Source organism: Salvelinus fontinalis, chromosome 36 (genome assembly GCF_029448725.1).
Source record: "Salvelinus fontinalis isolate EN_2023a chromosome 36, ASM2944872v1, whole genome shotgun sequence".
NCBI classification, from domain to species: Eukaryota; Metazoa; Chordata; class Actinopteri; order Salmoniformes; family Salmonidae; genus Salvelinus; species Salvelinus fontinalis.
This window is the reverse complement of record NC_074700.1, coordinates 15847416-15873028: the sequence shown is the minus strand read 5'-3', so window position 1 is coordinate 15873028 and position 25613 is coordinate 15847416. Positions and strand designations below refer to the sequence as shown.

Below are 25613 nucleotides of genomic sequence, written 5' to 3'. Positions count from 1 at the left end.
ATCATCCATTAATCTCTAGATTTAAAAAAATAAAGATCAAACATATTTTCATTCAAGAGATCTATAAAACATTGGTGTTTTAAACTAAATCCACTCGTCCATCCCCACTTCTTTTGTCACTAAGTAAAACTGTCAACCTGTTAGACTTTGAAATCACCGCAAGAACCTTAGTGTTACATTGCATACTACATTAAATAAGCTATTTGTTGTGTATGTTAAACACTATTGAATAAAGTGGTGTGCCAATACAGTTGTGTGCTCATAATATGGTATCAATTTTTATTTGTTCCCTTTTATTATTGACCCACTCCTCACTGGGGGACATAAATAACTTTTTTTAAATGGTTTTATCATTCTATATATTCCCATGGCCCAACTCCAGCTATTGATAAATACACTATATATATATATACACAAAAGTATGTGGATTAGGTTATTTCAGCCACATCTGTTGCTGACAGGTGTATAAAATCGAGCACACAGCCATGCGATCTCCATAGACAAACATTGACATCACCTGTCTAAAAGACCAGCCAAATGATGACAGTTTGGGGAGGACCCTTTTCTGTTTCAGCATGAAAATGCCCCCATGCACAAAGCGAGGTTAATTCAGAAATGGTTTGTCAAGATCGGTGTGGAAGAACTTGACTGGCCTGCACAGAACCCAGACCTCAACCCCATCAAACACCTTTGGGATAAATTGGAACGCAGACTGTGAGCCAGGCCTAATCGCCCAACATCAGTGCCCGACCTCACTAATGTTCTTGTGGCTGAATGGAAGCAAGTCCCAGCAGCAATGTTCCAAAATCTAGTGGAAAGCCTTCCCATAAGAGTGTAGGCTGTTATAGCAGCAAAGGGGGGACCAACTCCTATCAATGCCCATGATTTTGGAATGAGATGTTCAAAGAGCAGGTGTCCAACTACTTTTGGTCCTGTAGTGTATAATCCTTGTCATTAAATATATAATGGCATAGAGTTAATCTGTAGAATAGGCTATTTTGACAGAATAGCCACAAATATGTACACATATATACTGGTATAATGGGCTGCTCACATTAGACCCTGTGGTATATGGTACTTGCACTCTACACCTAAATATATAGTTCCATTGATAGACAATCTACTTTTGGCCATGATATACACAAACACTCATTGAAGGCTGTGAGAGTGCGATCCAGGGGTATAACCACTAGAAACGAAACATAAATCAAACGGAACGAAACTGGGAGGGACCTACCTGAATTAGTCCAATAGAAACTCTTATGTTCGTTGCAAAAACACAACTGTTTGCAACGGTTTGGACTAATGACTACACCCCAGGTCACGCAGAGCCTGCGGGTAGCACCTTGCCCTATACAACAGAGCCACCTTGTGGACACTTGGATTAGTTCAGTCCATCGGTATATTCTAATAGCCTTCAGTTCTTCCCTCCCTGCAACAAGTTGATTCAGCTCGGTATTTTGATTTGGGCAATGAAGCAAATATAGTGTGACCAATGCTTTAATAGTTACTTAGTGGCTTTTGAGAGCGCATTCAAGTTGTGGGCTGAGGCTTTGCATCCGTGCGAGCGTCTGGCACACGACGGGTGCACTGCACTGGAATCTCTTTCCTGGAGAAGAAAAGCTCATGCGAAAGTGTGCAAGATCATACGTGGTCTATGCCAGAAATGACCCCCGGGAAGGCTGCAAAGGCAAAGGGAAGACAAGGAAGTTGACTCAACGAATCAAGTGGCAGAAGGATGCAATCCTAGTGGATGTAAAATACATATTCCGTTGCACCCTGGCTGCATATTACTCAACATAGCGCATTTGAATACGACCTGCAAGCCAGACAGTCCAACGATATTTCGTCTGATTAAATGCATTGATTAAAGCAACATTAATGGCTATTTAATTGTTGATTTGAAACCCATGGAATGATTTAATCTTTCACATGACTTTAACTTTTATCAAAAGGGCTGTTGAGATCTCATTTGTTACTGTGGGCAATAACACTTGCGCGCCTTGTCGAAAATGTGAGCGTTTGGATTTGATTTCACCAAGAAGGGAAACATGTGTCGCTGGAATGAAGTTAACATGAACACTTCGAATAGTCTGCAATGATAGCCGGGGAATGTGGAACGACCATGCATCGAATTCTGCAGAGGAGAAAAGTGCGCAAACTTCGCTTCGTCTGGGTATTCATGGCCATGGTGGCTCTGTCGCTCGCCGCCTGCAGCGCACTATTTACGGCGTGGACCTGGAGACAGACGCTGGACCTGTCCCAGTCCGTTAAAACTCTGCAAGACCGATTGGAGCAAGTAAGTAGCCATGCTATGTCATTATTATACTTTTTTACATTTTTACGAGGTAAATTTGCATTCCATGCTTTCCACACTATCATCGGTTATTTAAGTGATAATGTCCGAGAAGCCGGTGTTTGGAGGATATATTGTAACGGGTGTTGTTAGGCCAACATGTATAAAATATGTATATTACACATTCGGATTTTGTAGCAACGCTAACGTAGCATGTGTGCATCAATTCGTCTTGGTCTTGCCATTGTAAATTACGCACGCTCTCACTCTGTAGGCCTACTCCAAGTTATTATTTCCATAATTACAATTTGAAGCAGTTGAAGTGGCTGTTACACAACTTCTTTGCCTCTGCTGACCGGTGGTTACGGGAACCCTCGTGGGGGCTAAGGAAAATGCAAAGCCATATTTTAATTCCCCCCTCTACGCCCAAGCTTTGTGGCGTTAAATTGTACACAAATAGCGGGCCGCTTCTCTGCTGGTGACCCGCGCATTCTGGGGAATGCTCTAGAGGCAATTTTATTGCGTACAAATAAGTGTGCTCAAGCCGTGGAGTTATTGCTTATAGTTTCTCTGCCAAGTTTAATCGTTCTACTGCCAGTTGTGTTCCAATTTTAGCCCAATTTACTGGAATCCCTTGACTTCTTGGCTCGAGCGCGCATTATAGCCAACTGACTGTGCACTGAACTGAAGTGTTGAACTGCGTAAAACAGAGTAGACTTTACTGTGGTTAAGCGACGTGCAACATGTACAGCCTACTAATTGCAGGTCGGCTAGGCTACCACAGGTGGTAGAATTCTGCAGGTGAAAGTATTGCTTTCAAATGCATAGTACAATTATTTCTATACATCATTGTAATGCACACTGTATTACATTGTAACAATGCACCCTGCACTGGACCTTTAACACAAGTGGCTGATCCTTTCATTCATTCAAAACTCATCCTTATTAATAATACATTATGCATGTGCATCCTCAAATAGTCTACTTATGCACTGAATACACATGCACTCAATATCACTCATGGTGTGTCTGATAGTAGGCTACCAGTGACCTGACTCTGCCATCTGTTGATACTTTTTGCAAGCACTCAATGAGCTGGCCTGGGACAGTTCAAGTCCCCAATAAATGTAACCTCTAGTCCAGGCACACCTGAGTACATCTAAACCACCCCATAGGCTGCACGCACCGACACACTAGCTATATATTGAAACCTACTTCCTCCTCTTTGGCATATATACGGCAGGCCCCAGTACTTCATAAAGTACGAGTTCACTTTGCTAGCTTGACAAATTTTAGCACAGCGATTTTTTTTTTTTCCTTCCTGCTTCTCAGTCTCAGCAGGGAAGTTAAGAAAGGGAGTTAAGAAATGTGAGGAATGCGGGCACTAAAAACACGCATTAGTTGTCACAACCAGTTTAGGCGGAAGTGGTTGACCTATTCTAAGCCTTGGAGTTACAGCGTGATACTGCCAGATACTGGAAGACTATTTGTTTATGTGGTTTTGCTGAAATCATTTGTCTGTGTAAATTTGCAGCGGGAGGCAATTTGAATACTCAATGGTCTCTCTGACGGTTCCATTCTCTCTCTCTTTCTTTCACTTTCTTGATTTCTTGCTCTCTGCCTGTCTTTCTCTTTTTTTATCTCGCTCTCTCGCTCGCTCTCTCTCTCTCTGTCTCGCTCTCTCTGTGCAACAGGTGAACACTCAGCGTAAGGCCATTGTTCAACTCATCATGGAGAAGAGAGAGTTGCTGGTGGGGCAAAGGGTGAAAAGAGATGGTACATGCCTGTGTGTGTGCGCTGGCATGCCTGCATGCTGATGTGTGTGTGTATGTGCAGACTATTTGTGCATGGAAGCAAAAAAAGGATCCAAATAGCACTACACCTCAATTCCACTCTACTACAGACAATGCCTCTCTCTCTGTATCCCCATCATCATACATGCAATTCAGAATCAACAATAACCAAACAGATAAGATAGATCTCATCGATGGTGCTCTGCTCTGTGTTTTTGCGGCGCTGGAGCAGCATTTAACTACAGCGACCAGACCAGGGGAATCTTGGCTCTGCATGGCACCTTGGTTAGGCCCTGTGGTCACTTGCTGCCCGCTGCTAAAAGTCGACACAGGAAACAGTAGGCAGCTGGATGACTGATGCAGAAATTACAGGTCTGCTCTGGACTGACGAGAACCTGGAGAAACCATCTGGCAAGAGGAGGGAGACAACGTTGCACGCTTCAGGGACTTAAAATGATTTTGCTCCTGACGAGACTGACAACAGCTATGATTTGGCGATTTTTTTTATGATTAGGCAGTCATGTATAGGCTAGGTAGTGCACATTTTCATCTCTAAATAGTGTGTATCATGAAATAATGCTGAGGATGGCTAATAGTAAACTTAGGTCAATTTGTTAGGAGTGCTACTCAAGACTTAAAGACGTCCTCCAGTGAATTAGGAACTTTTCCTGTTGAATATAAATACAGTATAATATAGTAAATACAGTAAAGTACACACACTAAAGGGTAAAAAAAAAGATGTTTTGAGAAAATTACTGTTTTTTAGACAAATCTGAAAATTCAAGGAGTAGTAGGGCATTCAAGGAGTTGGTCTGATGGGAAGTTGTGATGTCATCGGCCTCCCCCTTGCTTGAGGAACAATAGAGGAGCAATAGAGAACAAAAGAGTAAACCCCCCCCCCACTTGTGCTATGTCATGACTTACCTGAACCAACTTTTGAGATGTGCCTTTTAAGTAAATCAGGTGTTGAATTCGGTGAAACGGAGACTGGAGTGACACTTTAAGAGTTGATGTACAGTATCAGTCAAAAGTCTGGACACATCTACTCATTCAAGGGTTTTTCTTTATTTTTACTATTTTTGTGGCCTTCTGAGTGGCGCAGTGGTCTAAGGCACTGCATCGCAGTGCTACCTGTGCCACTAGAGATCTTGGTTCGAGTCCAGGCTCTGTCGCAGCTGGCCGCGACCGGGAGACCCGGCGCACAACTGGCCCAGCGTTGTCTGGGTTGAGGGAGGGTTTGGCTGGCAGGGATGTTCTTGTCCCATCGCACACTAGTGACTCCAGTGGTGGGCCGGGTGCAATGCACGCTGACACGTTTGCCAGGGGCATGGTGTTTCCTCTGACACATTGGTGCTTCTGGGTTAAGCGGGTTAAGCGGGCATTGTGTCAAGAAGCAGTGCTGTCAAGCAGTGTGTCAAGAAGCAGTGCAGTGTTGGGTTGTGTTTTGGAGCTCTCGACCTTCGCCTCTCCCGAGTCCGTATGGGAGTTGCAGCAAAGAGACAAGACTATGAAAAAGGATAATATTTTTTTTTTAAATGTTAGTTTTTATTTTTACTATTTCCTACATTGTAAAAAAAAACTTGAATGAGTATGTGTGTCCAAACCTTTGACTGGTACTGTATGTTCAGTTCAGAAGCAGTTCAAATAACATCCCCTAATGGGCCAAATGATAAAAGGCTTAAATTCCCAAGCCCCCCAGTGTTCAATGTTTGCTGTTTTTCCCCCCAACATAACTGATCCTATAGTGAATACGTTCTGTGTGTTTGTGTGAGTGAATCAGTGAGTGTGTATGGGTGTGTGTAAAGACCAGTTCAGATACAACAGCCGACATGAGACTAGACAAGATAAATCTAGCAAGTTGTAGAATTTTGTGTTGTACCACAGCTGATTAAAAGACAGATCATTCAGATCAAGAAGACAAGACATGCAGTTGAGACCATTTCCACAGTAACCGTGCCTCTTTACAATGACTTGATAAAACTATGAAACAAATTGGAGACTTTTTGTACCAAGGTGTTGTAGCAAACAAGTGTCATGAGATACATGCACCAAAAACATGGTACACTTTGGTACTTGTCAGATAAATATCAGCAAGCTAGGCTAGCTATGTGCAGCAAAATAGCTAGCTAGCTCTCTGCTTGGTTAGCTAGCTAGCTGCTTCGCTGAACACAGAACATTAGCGCACTGCTCTCTGATTGGCTAAATGGATCCTTCCATTCTCAAGACTGTAGCTAAAGATTTGACATGTTGAATCTTGGAAACGCCAGCCGACGACATGAGACGTCCTAAACCTAGACAGTTAGGATCAAACCAAATTAGATCTAAAACTATAAGACCGTCACATTGCGTATCGTCTAATGTAGTTGAAATGGGCTTAAGGCCTGGAATCACTCCCTGCAGGCCTGATACTGGAGCTAAAATAAACCTCTGGAGAACAAAAAGGCCTGTCTTACCCCTCTCTCCCCCCTCTTATCCATCTATCACCCAGTTTTCAAGATGGATTTGTATTTATTTGAATGGTGGCCTTGGCTGTTGCTCTTGCCTGTTTTTCCTGACAGGGCCGTTACAGTTAATTTGGGTCATAGAACAGCCAAAGACCTCTCTCTATCTCTCTTTTGCTCCATCTTTCACCCTCTCTCTCCACTCCCTTCCCTTTCTCTCTAACTCTCCCTCAGCTGTCTTCTGTCTCTCTCTCTTGCGTTCTCTCTCCTTCTGTGTGCCTCTCTTTCTATCGTGCCTCTCTTTCTATCGTCCCCTTCTGTGTGCCTCTTTCTTTCCCTCCATTGATCTCTTTCTTTCTCTCTCTCTCTCCCTCCATCTATCTCTTGCCCTCTCCTCCCTCTTACCCTGTTCTCTCGTCCTATACTCTATGTTTCTTACTCTTACTCTACTCCAGTCTTACTCTGCTCCAGCTGGCACAGAAAGTAGTGAGAACAGACAGAGAGGAAAGTAGACTACACTTACTGAGAACAAGAAGTACAAATGACAGATATCAGAACAGAGCAGGAGAGGAGAAATGAAATCCTTCTCCATCTGTTAGAGCCGGTTGAGTATTCAGGTGGTGGATAAACAACTGCAAATTAATACATTATGGTCGCCACGACACACACCACAGCTGTGACCAATGATATTATCTCCTCTACTTGGGGGGAAAAAAAAAAAACATCCCTCTGAATTGTTTTCTTCTGTCGTATTAACTCATATTCTTTCTTCCTTCCTTCTGCAAGGGGGAACTGGGAAAGGGAAGAGTGGAAATGGAAAGAAAGTGGCTTCTCAGTTTGAGAGTAAGTGACTTGGCAGATCCTCATCAAAGGTTGCATCCGAAATAGCACCCTATTCCCTATGGGCCCTGGTCAAAAGTAGTGCACTAATATAAGGTTTAGGGTGCCATTTCAAACGCACCCACAGTGTTATAATGTAGCATCTGTTGAAGTGGTTTCGATTCGACACCAAATACGATTACAGTTATAAAATCTTAATTACCCTTTTCCCTCTCTCTCTTTCCACTAGTAACCAAAGACACTGTTCAGAAAGGTAAGCTTTATGATCGTGGATCAAATCAAATCACATTTTATTTGTCACATGCACCAAATACCTTACAGCGAAATGCTTACTTACAAGCCCTTAACTAACAATGCAGTTTTAAGAAAATACTTTTTTGTAACAGATAAGAATAACAAATAATTAAAGAGCAGCAGTAAATAACAATAGCGGGGCTATATACAGGGGGTACCGGTGCAGAGTCAATGTGCGGGGGCACCGGTTACTCGAGGTAATTGAGGTAATATGTACATGTAGGTAGAGTTATTAAATTGACTATGCATAGATAATAACAGAGAGTAGCAGCAGCATAGAAGGGGGGGGGGGGGCAATGCAAATAGTCTGGGTAGCCATTTGATTAGATGTTCAGGAGTCTTATGACTTGGGGGTAGAAGCTGTGTAGAAGCCTCTTGGACCTAGACTTGGCGCTCCGGTACCGCTTGCCGTGCGGTAGCAGAGAGAACAGTCTATGACTAGGGTGGCTGGAGTTTTAAACAATTTGTAGGGCCTTCCTCTGACACCGCCTGGTATAGAGGTGCTGGATGGCAGCAAGCTTGGCCCCGGTGATGTACTGGGCCGTACGCACTACCCTCTGTAGTGCCTTGCGGTCAGAGGCCGAGCAGTTGCCATACCAGGCAGTGATGCAACCCGTCAGGATGCTCTCGATGGTGCAGCTGCAAAACCTTATGAGGATGACATTTATTATCGAAAAGGGTCTTCTGGGTTTCTGGAATTGGTTTCGTAAGATCACTGCCCCCACTGCCCCCAATGATACAAACTGTACAAAATTGACCCTCTACACACAAACCTACAGTATAAATAAAGGGAAAATAATATACTGCTATATTTATGTCAATGAGTGCAATGGTTCCTCCCCCACAACATGTGTGTGTTTCAGTGGGAGCTGATGGCTTGATAAAAGGATGGACGGACTCGGAGCAGTTGAATATGAGCAAAGCGGTGAAGTACAACAAAGACAGAGGCACCTTCACAGTGGAGAGAGCTGGAGTCTACTTCCTCTACTGTCAGGTGAGCCTCTGAGAGTTGTAGTCCTGTGCCACCTGTCATCCAAAACTACCCCTGTCAAACAACACAGGCTCAATCAAACCCCGATTGGTCTGCTCTTTTCTTCTACTTCTAATTCTCCTTCTCTCTCTCTCTCCCTCCATCCCTCCCACAGGTGTTGTTCAATGAGAATCAGTCTCAGCTGGTGAAGTTGGAAGTGGCGGTGGTGAAGAGCGGCCAGCCGCAGCAGAAGCTGCAGTGCATGGAGGGCTATGGGACTACGCCTGCATCCGGATCCCACCAGTTCCACTTTCTCAAACCCTGCCAGGTGTCTGGCCTGCTGCGGCTAGAAAAGGGGGCGGAGCTACAGGCCATCACAGGCGCCGGCTTCAGCCTCCACACCACGGGGAAGCACTACTTCAGCCTCTTCAAGGTCAACTGAGTTGCCGGAGAGGATGGAAATATTGGAAGGATGGAGGGGGTGGAAAAATGGTTGAAGGAAGCGTTTTGTCCTACTCCATGTATTAATGAGACACCCAACGTGACATTCCTCATATGTTTTATTGTGAAATCTGGACCAATGATCTGGAGCATTGGAATAACTATGGATCATGTTCGCTACAGACACTTTGTATCAGAGGAGGCTGGTGGGAGGAGCTATATGAGGACTGGCTCATTGTAATGGCTGGAATGGAATTAATGGAACCGAGTCGAACGTGGTTTCCATATGTTTGATACCGTTCAATTTATTTCCTTCCAGCCATTACAATGAGCCTGTCCTCCTATAGCCCTCCCACCAGCCTCCTCTGCTCTGTATGATACTTCTTCAAAGACAGAAGCTGTAAGGAAGACTATAAAGGGATACTTCTTCACTTCTAGACTCTCTTAGTGATTCTACCCCTGCTGTTTTAAGGAAAACTCATGGAATGTTGTCTGGATCAGTTGATGGGGCTCGTCTGGAGTGAAACTCATCCTCCTGACTCTCAGACTTCGCCTGAGCATAGCAGGGAACTGACCCATGATGCACCTCTCTGAGGCGCTAAGCTGGTGGACTACTGAATGAGAAGGATTCTGAGTAATGAGCCGGATGGATACGTTGGAACTATGAGTCTCTCATCCATTGTAATCCTTGCCCATGTTATCTCAGGAGTTGGGTCGTATATGTCTTTCACACACAGGAACGTATAAAAAAAAAACTATCCTATGATCTTACCAACTTCTCTCAGTCTAGAGACTCTTTAAGACTATGCATCTCAATCTTTTAAACTGAATCTCTTAACATTGTAGGCCTATCGTATATCATTTTAGATACAAATATTCAATATGTTCTGTCGAATCACATTGCAATATGTTACATGATTGTCAGTTTCAGACTGTACATCGAAGCACTAGGGCCGGGATTCATTCCAAGACGCGTTATAGAGCATCACTCTAAACAGCCGACAATGAGTCTTTTAAAGGCATTTTCCCCAAAATTCATGAAGATCGCATCCACAGTAATCGCCCCTTATTGGCTCAAGAGCAAATTACCTTAAAAATCCATTATAGTGAGCTGTGTTATGAGACTAAATTGGATTGAATCCCTGCGTAGATGTGTAAATAAGGCTTAGCCTGTCGAGATACAGTATATCATGGTGGAAATATAAATGATTTTGTATATTGTAATCACAATACTTGTACTCATTCCAAGCTCTCTTACGTGCTATTTGCAGCAATATGTTTTGAACACAGACAATACAAACAGAGTGTTTCTAGCAGGTGGTTTGGTTGAATGGTTTAACACTCCTACTCTGGTTTATAAGTAGTGTGTGGGTGACCACATTGGCTTCTACTCAGCAATTTACACACATGCACACATATACACACACACAAATACACCACAATGCAAAAGTCACATAAATCTGGTTTTCAGTTCAAAACAGTCCTAATTTCTCATCATTAGATGGAAAGTACCTCATTTGTAAAAAGAGGTCTATTTGTGAGTCAAACCCATAGGTCAAGGTTGAAGAACCAGTGAGAGGATATTGTGTGTGCACGTGTTTGCGAAATTATGTCTGCAATGCTGGTTGTTGTTCTAAACTCACTTCCCCAAAGTCAAATCATTCTGGTTTCCAGCTGAAAAGCGCTGTAGTTTGTCATCATTCGATCACAAGTGGAAAGTGTGTTATTGTGTTGTAAACATATTTCCTGTTTGATTTCCTAATCCTTCTCCGCTTCCCTTTTGCACCTCACATTTACCCCGTTTTGCATCTAACATTTCCCTTTCAGAACCCAACACACACACACACACACACACACACACACACACACACACACACACCTCTCACTTCCTGAATCCAACCAGAACCAAATAGCTGAACGCTTTTGAGGAATCAAATTCCTAACACTTCACTCCCCCAATTCCTATTTTTTTTAAATGTCAAAATTTAATGCCAGCTTAAAAAGCCTTATTTGGCACAAAGAGGCCTGTCTGTGAGAAGTCAAAAAAAGTAGGTCAAGGTTGAAGAACCAGCAAGGGGATATTGTGTGTGTACGTGTCTGCGAAATGATGTGTGCAATGCTGGTTGTTGTTCTAAACTCACTTTCCATAAAATGGTCAACCTTTTTAAACCCTTTTAATATCTCCTTGTGTTCGCTTTCAACTCAGGCCAGGGACTACTACTGCTCTATGATACAATATGACAAACAAAAAATAGAAAATCTTCGTACCCCTCCATTATTCTCCAGCTTCCCCCAATGACATCACTGTATTGCTAAATAGAATGTGTGGAACGCTGCACTATTCTGGTTCTTTAATCATGACTCACATACTACTGTGTATTGGGTCGTCACCACCTGTGATTCATACTTCTGTAGCTCAAGGTCTGGAGTCAGTACAACACAGTGCAGACAGACTGGGATGACCTCATGTGAGAGCTAGAGGAGGCGATTCAGCAGCCCAATGTGCGTGTGTGTTTTCCTGTGTTGCTATTCAAGCATCCATCCACGAATCACATCATTTTGTTAAATTTAATTTGATTTTATTACAAACAAAACTCAAAATAAAAAGAGATGCATTATTATTGACATGTTTAACTGCCACTCATTGTTTTATCGATCGGCACCACCACAACGTACACAGTGACACGAAATATCGAGGAATTAAAAACAAAACACAAAATCTGAAAAAAGAACAAGAAAAGAGAGAGGAAGTGCCTGATTTGACATTGTCCATTTTAGTTAAGTGGTTGCAAAACACTTCCTACGAAACATAATCAGTGAAATGTAGTTTAGACTCTTCACTTGGAACACCAGTGTGGAGTATTCAGGGTTTTAAGGAAATACATGAACATTTTCTACTTTAATTATTTGAAATATGTCCAGGGAACTAACTAAAAGTGGTCTATTTCAACTAGCATGTAAAGAGTTTACATCTCCCAATTAATTCAGACTTAATTCAGACTTAACTTCTTTACACTTATTTCAGCTATGTTATGTTTAAGGCTGTTTGTGGATACAGTATATAAAGTTGACTTGATTCTACTAACAGCCTCTGAGTTTCCAGAGAATAATGAATTGATGTACTTTAACTGATGTTAAGATAGTACACTGTTTAATTTTGTCTTAACGCATTTAGGGTTACATATGTAGTATATTATATAGGTTATTTGCAAGCCCCGAATCTAGAATGTAAGCAAGAAATGTTTTTTTTGTGTTATATCTATTTCCGAAGTTCTCAACCTCTTCGCTTTGCTTTATGCTCCGACTATAAGACGTCTGATATAAGAGGTACATTTGTGCACCAAAACGTACGATTTTATTGTTTTCTCAATCTCTCATTTGGTAGAAGCTCTTTTTTTCAATAGCAACAGCAAAGACAACAGCAATGTCGACAACAACAATAATAATCACAGAATTCGTAGAAAGTAAGTTAACAAGAGTAAAAACACAAGAGAACACGAATGAGACAAGTTTAAATATGCAAAGAATATCACAGAATTCGTAGAAAGAAGGAGAAACTCAAAAAAACGAACAAGAAAGAAAGGATTGATCGAGAGGAGGAGGAGGAAGGGAAAGGGAGATATAGTGCATTCGGAAAGTATTCAGACCCCTTGACTTTTTCCACATTTTGTTACATTACAGTCTAATTCTAAGATGGTTTAAATAAAACAATTTCCTCAGCAATCTACACACAATTCCCCATAATGACATGAATGAGAAAACAGGTTTAGAATTTTTCGCAAATTATTTCAAAACAAAAAACAAAAATACTTTATTTACATAAGTATTCAGACCCTTTGCTATGAGACTCGAAATTGAGCTCAGGTGTTTCCATTGATCATCCTTGAGATGTTTCTACAACTTGATTGGAGTCCACCTGTGGTAAATTCATTCGATTGGACATGATTTGGAAAGGCTCACACCTGTCTATATAAGGTCCCACAGTTGTCAGAGCAAAAACCAAGCCATGAGGTCGCAGGAACTCTCTGTAGAGCTCCGAGACAGGATTGTGTCGAGGCACAAACTGGTGTGAAGGTTCACCTTCCAACAGGACAACGCAGGAGTGGCTTCATGACAAGTCTCTGAATGTCCTTGAGTGGCCCAGCCAGAGCCCGGTCTTGAACGCTCCCCATCCAACCTGACAGAGCTTGAAAGGATCTGCAGAGAAGAATGGGAGAAAATCCCCAAATACATGTGTGCCAAGCTTGTAGCGTCATACCCAAGAAGACTCGAGGGTGTAATCGCTGCCAAAGGTGCTTCAACAAAGTACTGAGTAAAGGGTCTGAAAACTTATGTAAATGTGATATTTCAATTTTTATTTTTTATAAATTAGCAAACATTTCCCCAATTTTTTTTTCTCTGTCATTATGGGGTATTGTGTGTAGATTGAGGGAAAAAACTATTTAATCAATTTTAGAATAAGGCTGTAACCTAACAAAATGTGGAAAAAGTCAAGGGGTCTGAATACTTTCAGAAAGCACTGTGTAAGCTCTACATAGGGGGTCAAAGAGCAAGGGGAGAGGACTGTAGTTGAGGGTGGTCAACACTGTATGACTTGCCTATGAAAGGTTATGACCAGTTCTATGAGTGAGGCCTATCCTGAACAAGCACTGGGACCTCCCATCCCAATCAAAACCAAAGATATAAACTGTTCACCCTGGTCTGTAAGAACATCCTCTGGCATACCAGCTATAACTCATACAGTCAACATAATACTAAGTTGGGTTGGACTGACTGACATTTCAGTATTTCTACATGTACAATCAGGTCAATATGAAAGGGAAATGGGCTGAGAGTTTCCACAGCCCCGATTCCTGTAATACTTCACTCATTCAATTCTCCAATGGGGCGATTGATGAATGGTTTTCGGCAAGCTTCGGAGATAAAACCAGCACTAGAATAAATACTGTAGGCACAGCTTGCATGATAACGCCATTTTTTGTGTGAGTTTTAGCACAGCATGCTTCTCAGGACGAATGGCAGGAATAGTGTCAAGAGCAAAATCTTCACAATGTTATATCATGCAGTTTCATGTCACTGGAGCGACCCCTGGGGGGGTCAAGGGTCAGGTGTGGTAGCAGTTATTAGTTCTAGGTATTGGGGGGGGGGGTCTGTGAGCGATGCTAGGATAGAGGGAGGTTCTAGATTACAGAACCATACTGTTCTGGAGGGGAGATATTCTATGAGTAGGCTGCTTGTGAGGAGTATTGGTTGGTTTGAGGCAGACAACAAGCGATTGAGCAGGTGAGTATGTACGTGACAGCATGGACCACAAGTGTGTATTCATAGGGAGTGTCAGTCTGCGGAGTGTGGATACTGTACTACGTGTGTTTTGTGTTGGTGTGTGTATATGTTGATGTGTGTGTGTTTATGTGGACGTGTGTGTGTGTGTGTGTGTGTATATGTTGACGTGTGTGTGTGCGGTCAGTGAGTGATGTTGTTCAGTCGTCGATACAGATGACCTCTCCACGGCGCTGGTCTCTCCTGCTCAGGAGCTGCTCTGCTTCCCTCTCCTTCTTCACTGACACAGGACCGTTCAACACTGTAGGGGGAAGAGAACACACACATGAGCACACACACACCATATAAACTGTACAAAACATCAGGAACACCTGCTCTTTCCATGACATGACCAGGTGAATCCAGATAACAGCTATGATCCCTTATTGATGTCACTTGGTAAATCCTCTTCAATCAGTGTAGATGAAGGGGAGGAGACAGGTTAATGAAGGATTTTTAAACCTTGAGACAATTGAGACATGGATTGTGTATGTGTGCCATTCAGAGGGTGAATGGACAAGACAAAAGAGTTAAGTATCTGTGAACAGGGTCTGGTAGTAGGTGCCAGGCGCACCCGTTTGACTGTTCGATGTCCGTCTTAAAATGTTTCTCCATTCCATTATTAACAGAGGTTAAGGCATGTTGTGCTGAATCAAACTGCAACGCTGCTGGGTTTCTCACACTCAACAGCTTCCCGTGTGTATCAAGAATGGTCCACCAGCCAACTTGACACAACTGTGGGAAGCATTGGAGTCAACATGGACCAGCATCCCTGTGGAACACTTTCGACGCCTTGTAGAATTGAGGCTGTTCTGAAGGCAAAAGGGGTGCAACTCAATATTAGGAAGGTGTTCCTAATGATTTGCACACTCAGCGTACATGCATACGGTATATTCAGAAACATTTGGACAAGCACGCCCGCCCAGACAGACAGACAGACAGACAGACAGACAGACAGACAGACAGACAGACAGACAGACAGACAGACAGACAGACAGACAGACAGACAGACAGACAGACAGACAGACAGACAGACAGACAGACAGACAGACAGACAGACAGACAGACAGACAGACAGACAGACAGACAGACAGACAGACAGACAGACAGACAGACAGACAGACAGACAGACAGACAGACAGACAGACAGACAGACAGACAGACAGACAGACAGACAGACAGACAGACAGACAGACAGACAGACAGACAGACAGACAGACAGACAGACAGACAGACAGACAGACAGACAGACAGACAGACAGACAGACAGACAGACAGACAGACAGACAGACAGACAGACAGACAGACAGACAGACAGACAGACAGACAGACAGACAGACAGACAGACAGACAGACAGACAGACAGACAGACAGACAGACAGACAGACAGACAGACAGACAGACAGACAGACAGACAGACAGACAGACAGACAGACAGACAGACAGACAGACAGACAGACAGACAGACAGACAGACAGACAGACCACATTAAACCCTGGACTTTGTTTGATGTCCGACTTAAAATGTTTCTCCATTCCATGATTAACAGAGGTCAAGGCATGTTGTGCTGAATCAAAGCCCCGTCCTCCACAAGAATGATCACAATGTCACACGCCATCACTCTCTTAATCTTTACCCTGAACGCTCAGCATCAGGAAACGTGTGAAAGAGAAAAGAAAATCAAGATAGAGGGAGTGAGAGAGAGGGAGAGAGAGAGAGAGAGGGGGAGAAAAAGAGAGGGAGAGAGAGGGGGAGAAAAAGAGGGAGAGAGAAAGGGGGAGAAAAAGAGAGGGAGAGGGGGAGAAAAAGAGAGAGAGAGAGAGGGGGAGAAAAAGAGAGGTAGAGAGAGAGGGGGAGGGAGAGAGGGGGAGAAAAAGAGAGGTAGAGAGAGAGACAGCACGTACTACACTGATGAACAGAATGATACACACCATTTGCTTCCGAGCACGTATGACAACCTTCTTAATGAGCGAGCTGGCATATACATTCAGAATAACTACAGCTGAAGTCGGAAGTACACCTTAGCCAAATACATTTCAACTCCGTTTTTCACAATTCCTGACAATTAACCTAGTAAAAAATTCCCTGTCTTAGGTCAGATAGGATCACCACTTTATTTTAAGAATGTGAAATGTCAGAATAATAGTAGAGAGAATGATTTATTTCAGTATTTATTTCATCACATTCTCAGTGGGTCTGAAGTTTACATACACTCAATTAGTATTTGGTAGCATTGCCTTTAAATTGTTTAACTTGGGTCAAACGTTTTGGGTAGCCTTCCACAAGCTTCCCACAATAAGTTGGGTGAATTTTGGTCCATTCCTCCTGACAGAGCTGGTGTAATTGCGTCAGGTTTGTAGGCCTCCTTGCTTGCACATGCTTTTTCAGTTCTGCCCACACATTTATAGGATTGTGTGGGCAGAGGATTGAGGTCAGGGCTTGAGGTCAGGGCTTTGTAATGGCCACTCCAATACCTTGACTTTGTTGTCCTTAAGCCATTTTGCCACAACTTTGGAAGTATGCTTGTGGTCATTGTCCATTTGGAAGAACCATTTGCGACCAAGCTTTAACTTCCTGACTGATGTCTTGATGTCTGATGTCTCAATATATCCACATAATTTCCCGTCCTCATGATGTCATCTATTTTGTGAAGTGCACCAGTCCCTCCTGCAGCAAAGCACCCCCACAATATGATGCTGCCACCCCCATGCTTCACGGTTGGGATGGTGTTATTCAGCTTGCAAGCCTCACCCTTTTTTCTCCAAACATAACAATGATCATTATGGCCCAACAGGTCTATTTTTGTTTCATCAGACCAGAGGACATTTCTCCAAAAAGTATGATCGCTGTTCCCATGTGCAGTTGCCAACCGTAGTCTGGCTTTTTTATGGCGGTGTTGGAGCAGGGGCTTCCTCCTTGCTGAGCGGCCTATCAGGTTATGTCGATATAGGACTCGTTTTACTGTGGATATAGATACTTTTGTACCTGTTTCCTCCAGCATCTTCACAAGGTCCTTTGCTGTTGTTCTGGGATTGATTTGCACTTTTCGCACCAAAGTACGTTCCTCTCTAGGAGACAGAACGCGTCTCCTTCCTGAGCGGTATGAGAACTGCGTGGTCCCATGGTGTTTATACTTGTGTACTATTGTTTGTACAGATGAACGTGGTACCTTCAGGCATTTGGAAATTGCTTCCAAGGATGAACCAGACTTGTGGAGGTTTCCAATTTATTTTCTGAGGTTTTGGCTGATTTCTTTAGATTTTCCCATGATGTCAAGCAAAGAGGCACTGAGTTTGAAGGTAGGCCTTGAAATACATCCACAGGTATACCTCCAATTGACTCAAACGATGTCAATTATCAGAACCTTCGAAAGCCATGACATAATTTTCTGGAATTTTCCAAGCTGTTTAAAGGCACAGTCAATTTAGTGTATGTAAATGTCTGACCCACTAGAATTGTGATACAGTGAATTATAAGTGAAATAATCTGTCTGTAAACAATTGTTGGGAAAATTACTTGTGTCATGCACAAAGTAGATGTCCTAACCGACTTGCCGAATCTATAGTTTGTTAACAAGAAATTTGTGGAGTGGTTGAAAAACGAGTTTTAATGTCTCCAACCTAAGTGTATGTAAACTTACGAATTATAAAACAAAACCGAACTTAAAAACAGTTGATATAGTCGATGCTTAATGGGGGTCTGCTTGAGGAATATGGGGCTGGCATACACTTACAAATACAGTTGCAAAACACACACATACACACACAAACACACACACACACACACACTACACCAATAGGTAGTGGAACACCACAAATCCAGAGGAAGGACCGCGTTTAAGCTTCCACCTTGCCAAGTAGATCTGTAGCCTCAAGCCAACACGTGTGTCTCGGAGCAGACTAGCATATGCTAAACTGAGGTATATAAAGTCTGCTGCTACTGTCCCTTCACCTCCATCCAACATGTTAACTGCGGGGACACCACAAAAACACACATGTACTCGTACACACACACACTGCTTGTCATTAGTTTGCGCAGGAAACCTACAACAAGATATACATCCATTTCCCTTTCGATTCACTGTCATAGTTATAAACGGATGGTAGTCATGACCTCAAACTCACTCCTGGAGGCTAAACTCTCCTGGAGGTGGTGGTCTATCACAAACAGACCCAGGCCTGTCTGCTTCGGCTGGTCTCTGGCCCCGGAGAGGCATACACTGTCATAACACCCGCTGTCTAGATCAAAGCACTGATAGTGTACTGTAGGAGAGCAATGGGTGCGATGATAATGATAACTACCGCTGCTGTGGCTGTGGCTGCTGTACGTCCAGCCAGAGAGAGACTGAGGGGGGGTACAGGGACACCGTATGGCATGTGGCCCAGTGGAGGCCAATGCAAGGGAAGGAAGGCAGACGGACTACTTAACTTAGAGCTGTGTGACTGTGTGTGTGAGTTCAAATCTGATAACGAGTAATACAAATAAAGCTGGAAAGTTGGAGAAAGAGGGGGGGGAGGCAAAGAGAGAAGGAAACAGAGGGAGAGACAGGGAGATGAAAGATGTAATAATTTAGAGAATAAAAGAGAGAGATGAAGAAAGACAGCGGGAGGAGGTAGAGAGGGAGAGAGAGAGAGCGAGAATGTGAGTGAGGGGAATGTAATGGATCACTTGTGCTGTTACAAGATAAAGGTTTTCATATCATATACTTCACTCGAAACCGATCCACAGATATCTTTCTCCCTCCCTCCTCCCCCTTTCTCTTTTTCTCTCTCTGACTCCAAAGTCAGCCTGTTCACCAATCCAGCACTTTCACAACTTCACTCCCCTATCTCTCCCCCTCCTCCTCTCTCTCCCTCCTCGGGAGTGTAGTCTAATCCCTTGTTCATTCTGTTCTACCTGTGTTTCCTTTGTTCAAGCGGCTGTTTCTGGCCTATCAGAGAGAATGAGAGAGAGCAAGAGAGAGGGGGGAGAAGAGAAAGGCGAGAAGGCGAGAGAGTGTTCTGTCCTGCTTGTCTAAACAGACACTGCGCTGGTGCATCTATCATTCACCTCAGAGAGAAATGAAAACCATGAACAGAGGAGGGGGAGAAGACCTGGCAACACAAACGAGCGCAGGCAGCAGAGGTTTTGGAGTTCACAGGGATTTATAGTTGTCCATTTAGGACGAGAGCAGTCTTGGAGAGAGACTTGCAGCTCCACTTAGGATAACATACAAGAATATCCACAATTACACTGTCAGATATGTGTGATGTATGGATTTGTGTGTGTGTGTGTGTGTGTGTGTGTGTGTGTGTGTGTGTGTGTGTGTGTGTTCACATATACAGTGCATTCTCAAAGTATTCAGACCCCTTCACTTTTTCCACATTTTATTTAGTTACAGCCTTATCCTTATGTATTAAATATGCTTTTTCCCCCCAGCAATCTACACATAATACCCCATAATCACAAGGCAAAAACAGGTTTTTAGAAATGTTTGAAAATGTATATAAAAAAACAAAAACAGAAATACCTTATTTACATACGTATTCAGACCCTTTGCTGTGAGATTCGAAATTGAGCTCAGGTGCATCCTGTTTCCATTGATCATCCTTGAGATGTTTCCACAACTTGATTGGAATCCAGCTGTGGTAAGTTCAATTGATTGGACATGATTTGGAAAGGCACACACCTGTCTAGATAAGGTCCCGCAGTTGACATTGCATGTCAGAGCAAAAACCAAGCCTTGAGGCCGAATTAATTGGCCGTTGAGCTCCGAGACAGGATTGTGTGAAGGAACAGATCTGGGGATGGGTACCAGAACATTTCTGCAGCATTGGAGGTCCCCAAAAACACGGTGGCCTCCATACATTTTGAGTGGAAGAACTTTGGATCCCCCAAGACTCTTCCTAGAGCTGGCCGCCCAGCCAAACTGAGCTATCGGGGGAGAAGGGCAATGGTCAGGGTGGTGACCAAGAATCTGATGGTCACTGACAGAGCTCTAGAGTTCCTCTGTGGAGATGGGAGAACCTTCCGGAAGGACAGCCATCTCTGGAGCACTCCACCAATCAGGCCTTTATGGTAGAATGGCCAGACGGAAGCCACTCCTCAGTAAAAGGCACATGACAGCCCGTTTGGAGTTTGCCAAAAGACACCTAAAGGACTCTCAGAGCATGAGAAACAAGATTCTCTGGTCTGACGAAACCAAGATTGAACTCTTTGGCCTGAATGCCAAGCGTCACGTCTGGAGGAAACGCTCCCCATCCAACCTGACAGGGCTTGAGAGGATCTGCAGAGAAGAATGGGAGAAACTCCCCAAATACAGGTGTGCCAAGCTTGTAGCGTCATACCCAAGAAGACTCGATGCTGTAATCGCTGACAAAGGGGCTTCAACAAAGTACCGAGTAAAGGGTCTGAATAATTATGTAAATGTAATATTTCCGTTTTTTATTTTGAATACATTTTCAAAACATTTGAATAACCCGTTTTTGCTTTGTCATTATGGGGTATTGTGTGTAGATTGATGCGGGGGAAAAAACCATTTCATCAATTTTAGAATAAGTCTGTGACATAACAAAATGTAGAAAAAGTCAAGGGTTCTGGATACTTTCAGAAGGCACTGTATGTGTAATTTGTGTTTGTGCACAGGCATGTCCTATACATTATCACTTTCCCTTCTTCAGATCCAACCTAATCTCTTTGTAATGTCGCTCCATTAAGGAATTTGGGTCGACAAGTCGAGCCACGCTTTGTGCTTTGAAGTACAGGAAACGCCAGCTGAGAACTTTTTCACACAGACACACTTCATGACACTACACTCTTCGAACAAAAGGTGCTATCTAGAACCTAAAAGGGTTCTTCGGGTGTCCCCATAGGAGAACCCCTTGAAGAACCCTTGTTGATTCGAGGTAGACCCCTTTTGGTTCAAGGTAAAATATATTTTGGGTTACATGTAGAACCCAATAGCCTAGCTATTATTCTTTTACTGCTGCTCTATAATTTAAAAAATATATATATATTTTTTTACTTATTTATTTTTTACTTAACACTTGTTTTTCTTAAAACTGCATTGTTGGTTACGGGCTTGTAAGTAAGCATTTCCCTGTAAGGTCTACACCTGTTGAATTCGGCGCATTTGACAAATACAATTTGATTTGGTTTGATTTGATTCCCACAGAGGGTTCTACATGGAACCCAAAAGGGTTCTACCTGACACCAAAAAGGGTTCTGTTTTGGGGACAGCCAAAGAACCCTTGTGGATCCCTTTTTTCTACGAGTGTACACTACATCCTCATCCCAATACCAGATCCCCCATTGCCCCTGTTTCCTTCTTACATCCATCAAGATAAAGTGACCTCATATAAAGGTGCTACAGTAAGTATGATTGGTCAATACAGTACAAAGATTACATGTCTCTACACCAAGCTCTCTTCCCATTGGGTGCTGTCCTCTCAACATCTCATGTTGATTGGTTCATTACAACGACAACAATATAAAAACAGGAAGTTGTTTTTGTCTCTCCATCTATGCTCCTTTATGGTTGGTCGGGGGTGGAATGCCGAGGGCTGACAGAGTTCAGGGAAAGGAGTGTGTTATACTTAGAAGTCATTCATTTCTCCTGCTCTGTTGGTTGAAATGAGAAACTCCAGGAAGGTCCACTTTGGCTTGCCTTTGCATCCCAGTGTATTGTATTGAACATAGGAGGGTGGCTACGGAAAGAGAAAGTCGTCTTAATAGGTTTAGGTCATGTTGTGTGTGAGGTCTGCGGTGTTTGGGAGTGTGAGTGTGTGTGTGAGAGAGAAAGAGAGAGGGAGTGGGGGATGAGGAGTTGTGCAGGACTGAGAGAGGGATTGAGGAAGAATAAAGGAGGGCGGGGTCAGACTCGTTCACTCCGCCATTGGATAAAGAAGGATTCCGGAAGGGAAACGTTGCGGCCGGGGTCGGGAGCAGAACGGGCCAGTAGATTTGTCTGACACAGGGAAGGAGGGATGAAAAAGGACAAATCTCCCCTTTCTTTGCATTTTTTGTTCTTTCAGCTGTTCATACCTACATTCTCTCTTGATTACATTAACATACTCTCGTTTTTTCCCCTCTCTGCCAACATTTCTCCTCCAGGGTCAGCTTTTAGGCCTCTTTCCTCTGCTCTTTCTCCCTCTATTTTTGGGCCAGACAATTCACCTCTCTCTCTCTGAGTTTTTCTGTACTTCTCCATCCCTCCACCCTCAGGGTTTCTCTCTCTCCATCTCTTCATCCTCAGGGTTTTTCTGTACTTCTCCATCCCTCCATCCTCAGAGTTTCTCTGTACTTCTCCATCCCTACATCCTCAGGGTTTCTCTGTACTTCTCCATCCCTCCACCCTCAGAGTTTCTCTGTACTCCATCCCTCCATCCTCAGGGTTTCTCTGTACTTCTCCAGCCCTCCATCCTCAGGGTTTCTCTGTACTTCTCCATCCCTCCATCCTCAGAGTTTCTCTGTACTTTTCCATCCCTCCATCCTCAGTTTCTCTGTACTTCTCCATCCCTCCATCCTCAGAGTTTCTCTGTACTTCTCCATCCCTCCATCCTCAGGGTTTCTCTGTACTTCTCCATCCCTCCATCCTCAGAGTTTCTCTGTACTTCTCCATCCCTCCATCCTCAGGGTTTCTTGGGCCGTCCATTGCGGGGCAGGTTCTCCACAGTGTTACTGAGACGATACTTGACGATGATGCTGTGCACCGTGGACTTAGGCATCCTCAGCTCCTGCCCTATGGACCCCTCCGACTTGCCGTCCTTCCACAGGTCGACCACACGCTGCCGCTGAATGATGTTGTGCTCCTTGGTCTTCAGGAAGCCGGCGCCACCGCCACCCGGGGCTTCTGGGGCTTCTGTGGGGGCAGACAAGCGGCAGAGCTGTAGAGACTGGGTGGGACTGGGAGGGAGAGGTAGGGGTGGCCACGGCAACACGAGTGACAGTCAGGCAGTACCGTAGCAGAGACACTCTGTCTGGCCCTCAACACTCCAATACTGAGAGGGTCAGTTTCCTCGAGGTGTCATGGAAACAACGACAACCACGGTTATAATTCCCAGAGGGCAATGCATTTTGGAGGACTTTCAATGTTGTTGAAAGTTTGTGTTCCCACAATTCAGGACTGTTGAAAAGCACAGAAAGTGACTGGTATGAGAGTCCAATATGTCATGCGTTTTTGTTTGGAGTTCACCAAATGTAGCTTAAAGTTACATGATGAGAAAAGAAGCAGGGCAGACAGACATTGTTTACTTTGAGACAGCAGCAGCTTTGCGTACTCAGGACTAGGATGAGGTTAACAGACTGTTGAGGTTATTAGGAGGTTATTATGAGGTCCCCTAAGTGTTTGCTTGTTTTTTTTCATTCAGTTGTTCTCCCTCACCCTCTCTCTCATATCTCTCCTCATCTCCCTCTACCTTTTTTCCTTCTCTCTAAAAAGGGGTCAGTACCAACAACCAAGACAACAAACTCAATGCGGCCCCATGTACCAAATATGTATAGCTCTCTCCAGAGAGAGAGAGAGAGAGAGAGAGTTCAGCGCGTTCGTCTGTGCGTTCAGACAGCATTCAGCTCGGCACGGTCCACTCAGACTCAACACCCACGGAGAACAGACGGCGGGCGATCTGGCGACTATTTCTGAACACCAGCGTTCAGCCCAACATTCAGCTCGGTCTAAGAGAGATCTAGTTTACAAGTCCCAACAAGGAGTTTACACAAGTAACTTCTGTGTGGTTTGGTGTCCTCTTAAAATACCTTTGTACAAAAGTCCCTGGAGACTGAATTGTATCTTGGCACCGCAACTCGGTACGAAACTGCACTGCAATGAGATGCTCAGAAAAAGCTCCCAAAAATACTATGTCTCTGACAGACGGGTCCCTCTGCAATTACATAAATCAAGACGTTGGAATACAGACAGAGCCCACGCTACAGACAGACTGGACTGGACAGCACACTGGGTCAGGCCAATTACAAGGTAATACCAGTCGAGAGTATCAGGTTTCACCACATATCTCTATTACATTACAAAACGTCTTGGAACACAAACACACCCCAGTGCAGACGTATCTGGTCAACATCTGCTGTAGCCAAACTAATTGAGGGAAAATAAATTCCATCATTGGCAGTTGAAGAGGACTAAGAAAGTCCGAAGGAGCTGGATAATAAGCCAACAAACCTTTGAGGTGGAGAGTTTAGGAGATTTTAATTAAAAAACACTTTAATGAGTACAATAAACCTTTAGGAGGAAAAAATAAACATCTGCAAATATTCTTCCAAAATTGTTGGTGGGTTCCAATGTACTAGAATCCTTAATATTTTTACTAGCTTTGTTCATAACATCTGATAGAAAAGCATTTGTAGGGTTTTTGAATGATCGAGTTGAAAAGATAAAGGAGAGAATCCTAACTTGCACCTACATTGAACTCAACGCATGACAAAGTCAAAGTTCCATTTAGGTGGAAGTTAGGATTCACCATAGAATGATATCATTCCAGTTCTGGGGCGGGGGTGGGGGGGGGGGTCTGCCCCAAAGTGACAAAACATATTCTGACATCCGAGATTGTGATTGGCTGTGAACCTGACTACTTCAGGTGGCCATCTGTCAACAACAACGACGACAGAGAGGAAGATGAAGTGGATCACGTGGATCTCACTGATCTAAGCGTCTCCCTTATTGGCAGGTTATATCATGACAGACGAGGGTAAGACGTACTCAACTTTGTTTTCTTCAATAAACAGTGCGTAGGAGGGTGATATAAAACATGGAGTAATCTCACAGTGCCATTTGAGAAAAAAATGCTGATTACTACACAGAAGTACTAGCCTCACCACAATGATTTATATATAGCAACAGCTGCAAATATTTCACTACATTATGTCTCACTACAAAATGTATGACCATATAAAGATGCTACATTCCCCATGCATATCTGGAACAGATTTGACCCATCTGTCCAAGTTGCCAAAGCCAGAAGCCAATGCATTCTGAACTGTACCTTATTAGGTCTACATCAACACAAATATAGTGACATACTTCTCCATCCCTCCATCCTCAGGGCTTCTTGGGCCGTCCATTGCGGGGCAGGTTTATATCGGTTACGATTGACTTTAAGGGTGTCTACTCTGCAGCAGCTGCAATGTCCTCTGAAATCATTCATGGACTGTCTGATATAGTCAACAATTCACTAGAAAACCTTCATCAGTGGTGCTCTGGAAGACAAAGTGTGTGTGTGTGTGTATGT

At 43.6% G+C, this 25613-nt stretch overlaps 2 protein-coding genes across 10 annotated transcripts in view; one reads left to right on the top strand and one right to left on the bottom strand.

Annotated features, from left to right (window-relative positions):
- The first annotated feature begins 1002 nt into the window (after positions 1-1002).
- LOC129835286 (tumor necrosis factor ligand superfamily member 12-like) lies at positions 1003-11696 on the top strand. The gene is made up of 6 exons (XM_055900858.1): positions 1003-2299; positions 3991-4072; positions 7317-7373; positions 7600-7623; positions 8528-8658; positions 8810-11696. The coding sequence occupies exons 1-6, from the start codon at positions 2099-2101 to the stop codon at positions 9074-9076; spliced, it is 762 nt and encodes a 253-aa protein (XP_055756833.1). The 5' UTR covers positions 1003-2098; the 3' UTR covers positions 9077-11696.
- LOC129835285 (chromodomain-helicase-DNA-binding protein 3-like) overlaps positions 11630-25613 on the bottom strand; it is a 51217-nt gene continuing 37233 nt past the window's right edge. For 7 of the 9 annotated variants that reach the window (XM_055900848.1, XM_055900852.1, XM_055900853.1 and 4 more), the window contains exon 39: positions 15790-23233. In XM_055900848.1, the coding sequence (XP_055756823.1) occupies positions 23004-23233 (230 nt within the window). In that variant the 3' untranslated portion in view covers positions 15790-23003. Of the gene's footprint in view, positions 14657-15789; positions 23234-25613 lie in introns of those variants that run through there. The other 2 variants (XM_055900856.1, XM_055900857.1) reach the window with 1 other exon arrangement.

Coding starts and splice junctions, on each gene's coding strand:
- LOC129835286 (XM_055900858.1), top strand. CDS start 2,099: ATGATAGCCGGGGAATGTGGAACGACCATGCATCGAATTCTGCAGAGG. Junction 2,300..3,990: donor TGCAAGACCGATTGGAGCAA/GTAAGTAGCCAT, acceptor TCTGTGCAACAG/GTGAACACTCAGCGTAAGGC. Junction 4,073..7,316: donor GCAAAGGGTGAAAAGAGATG/GTACATGCCTGT, acceptor TCCTTCTGCAAG/GGGGAACTGGGAAAGGGAAG.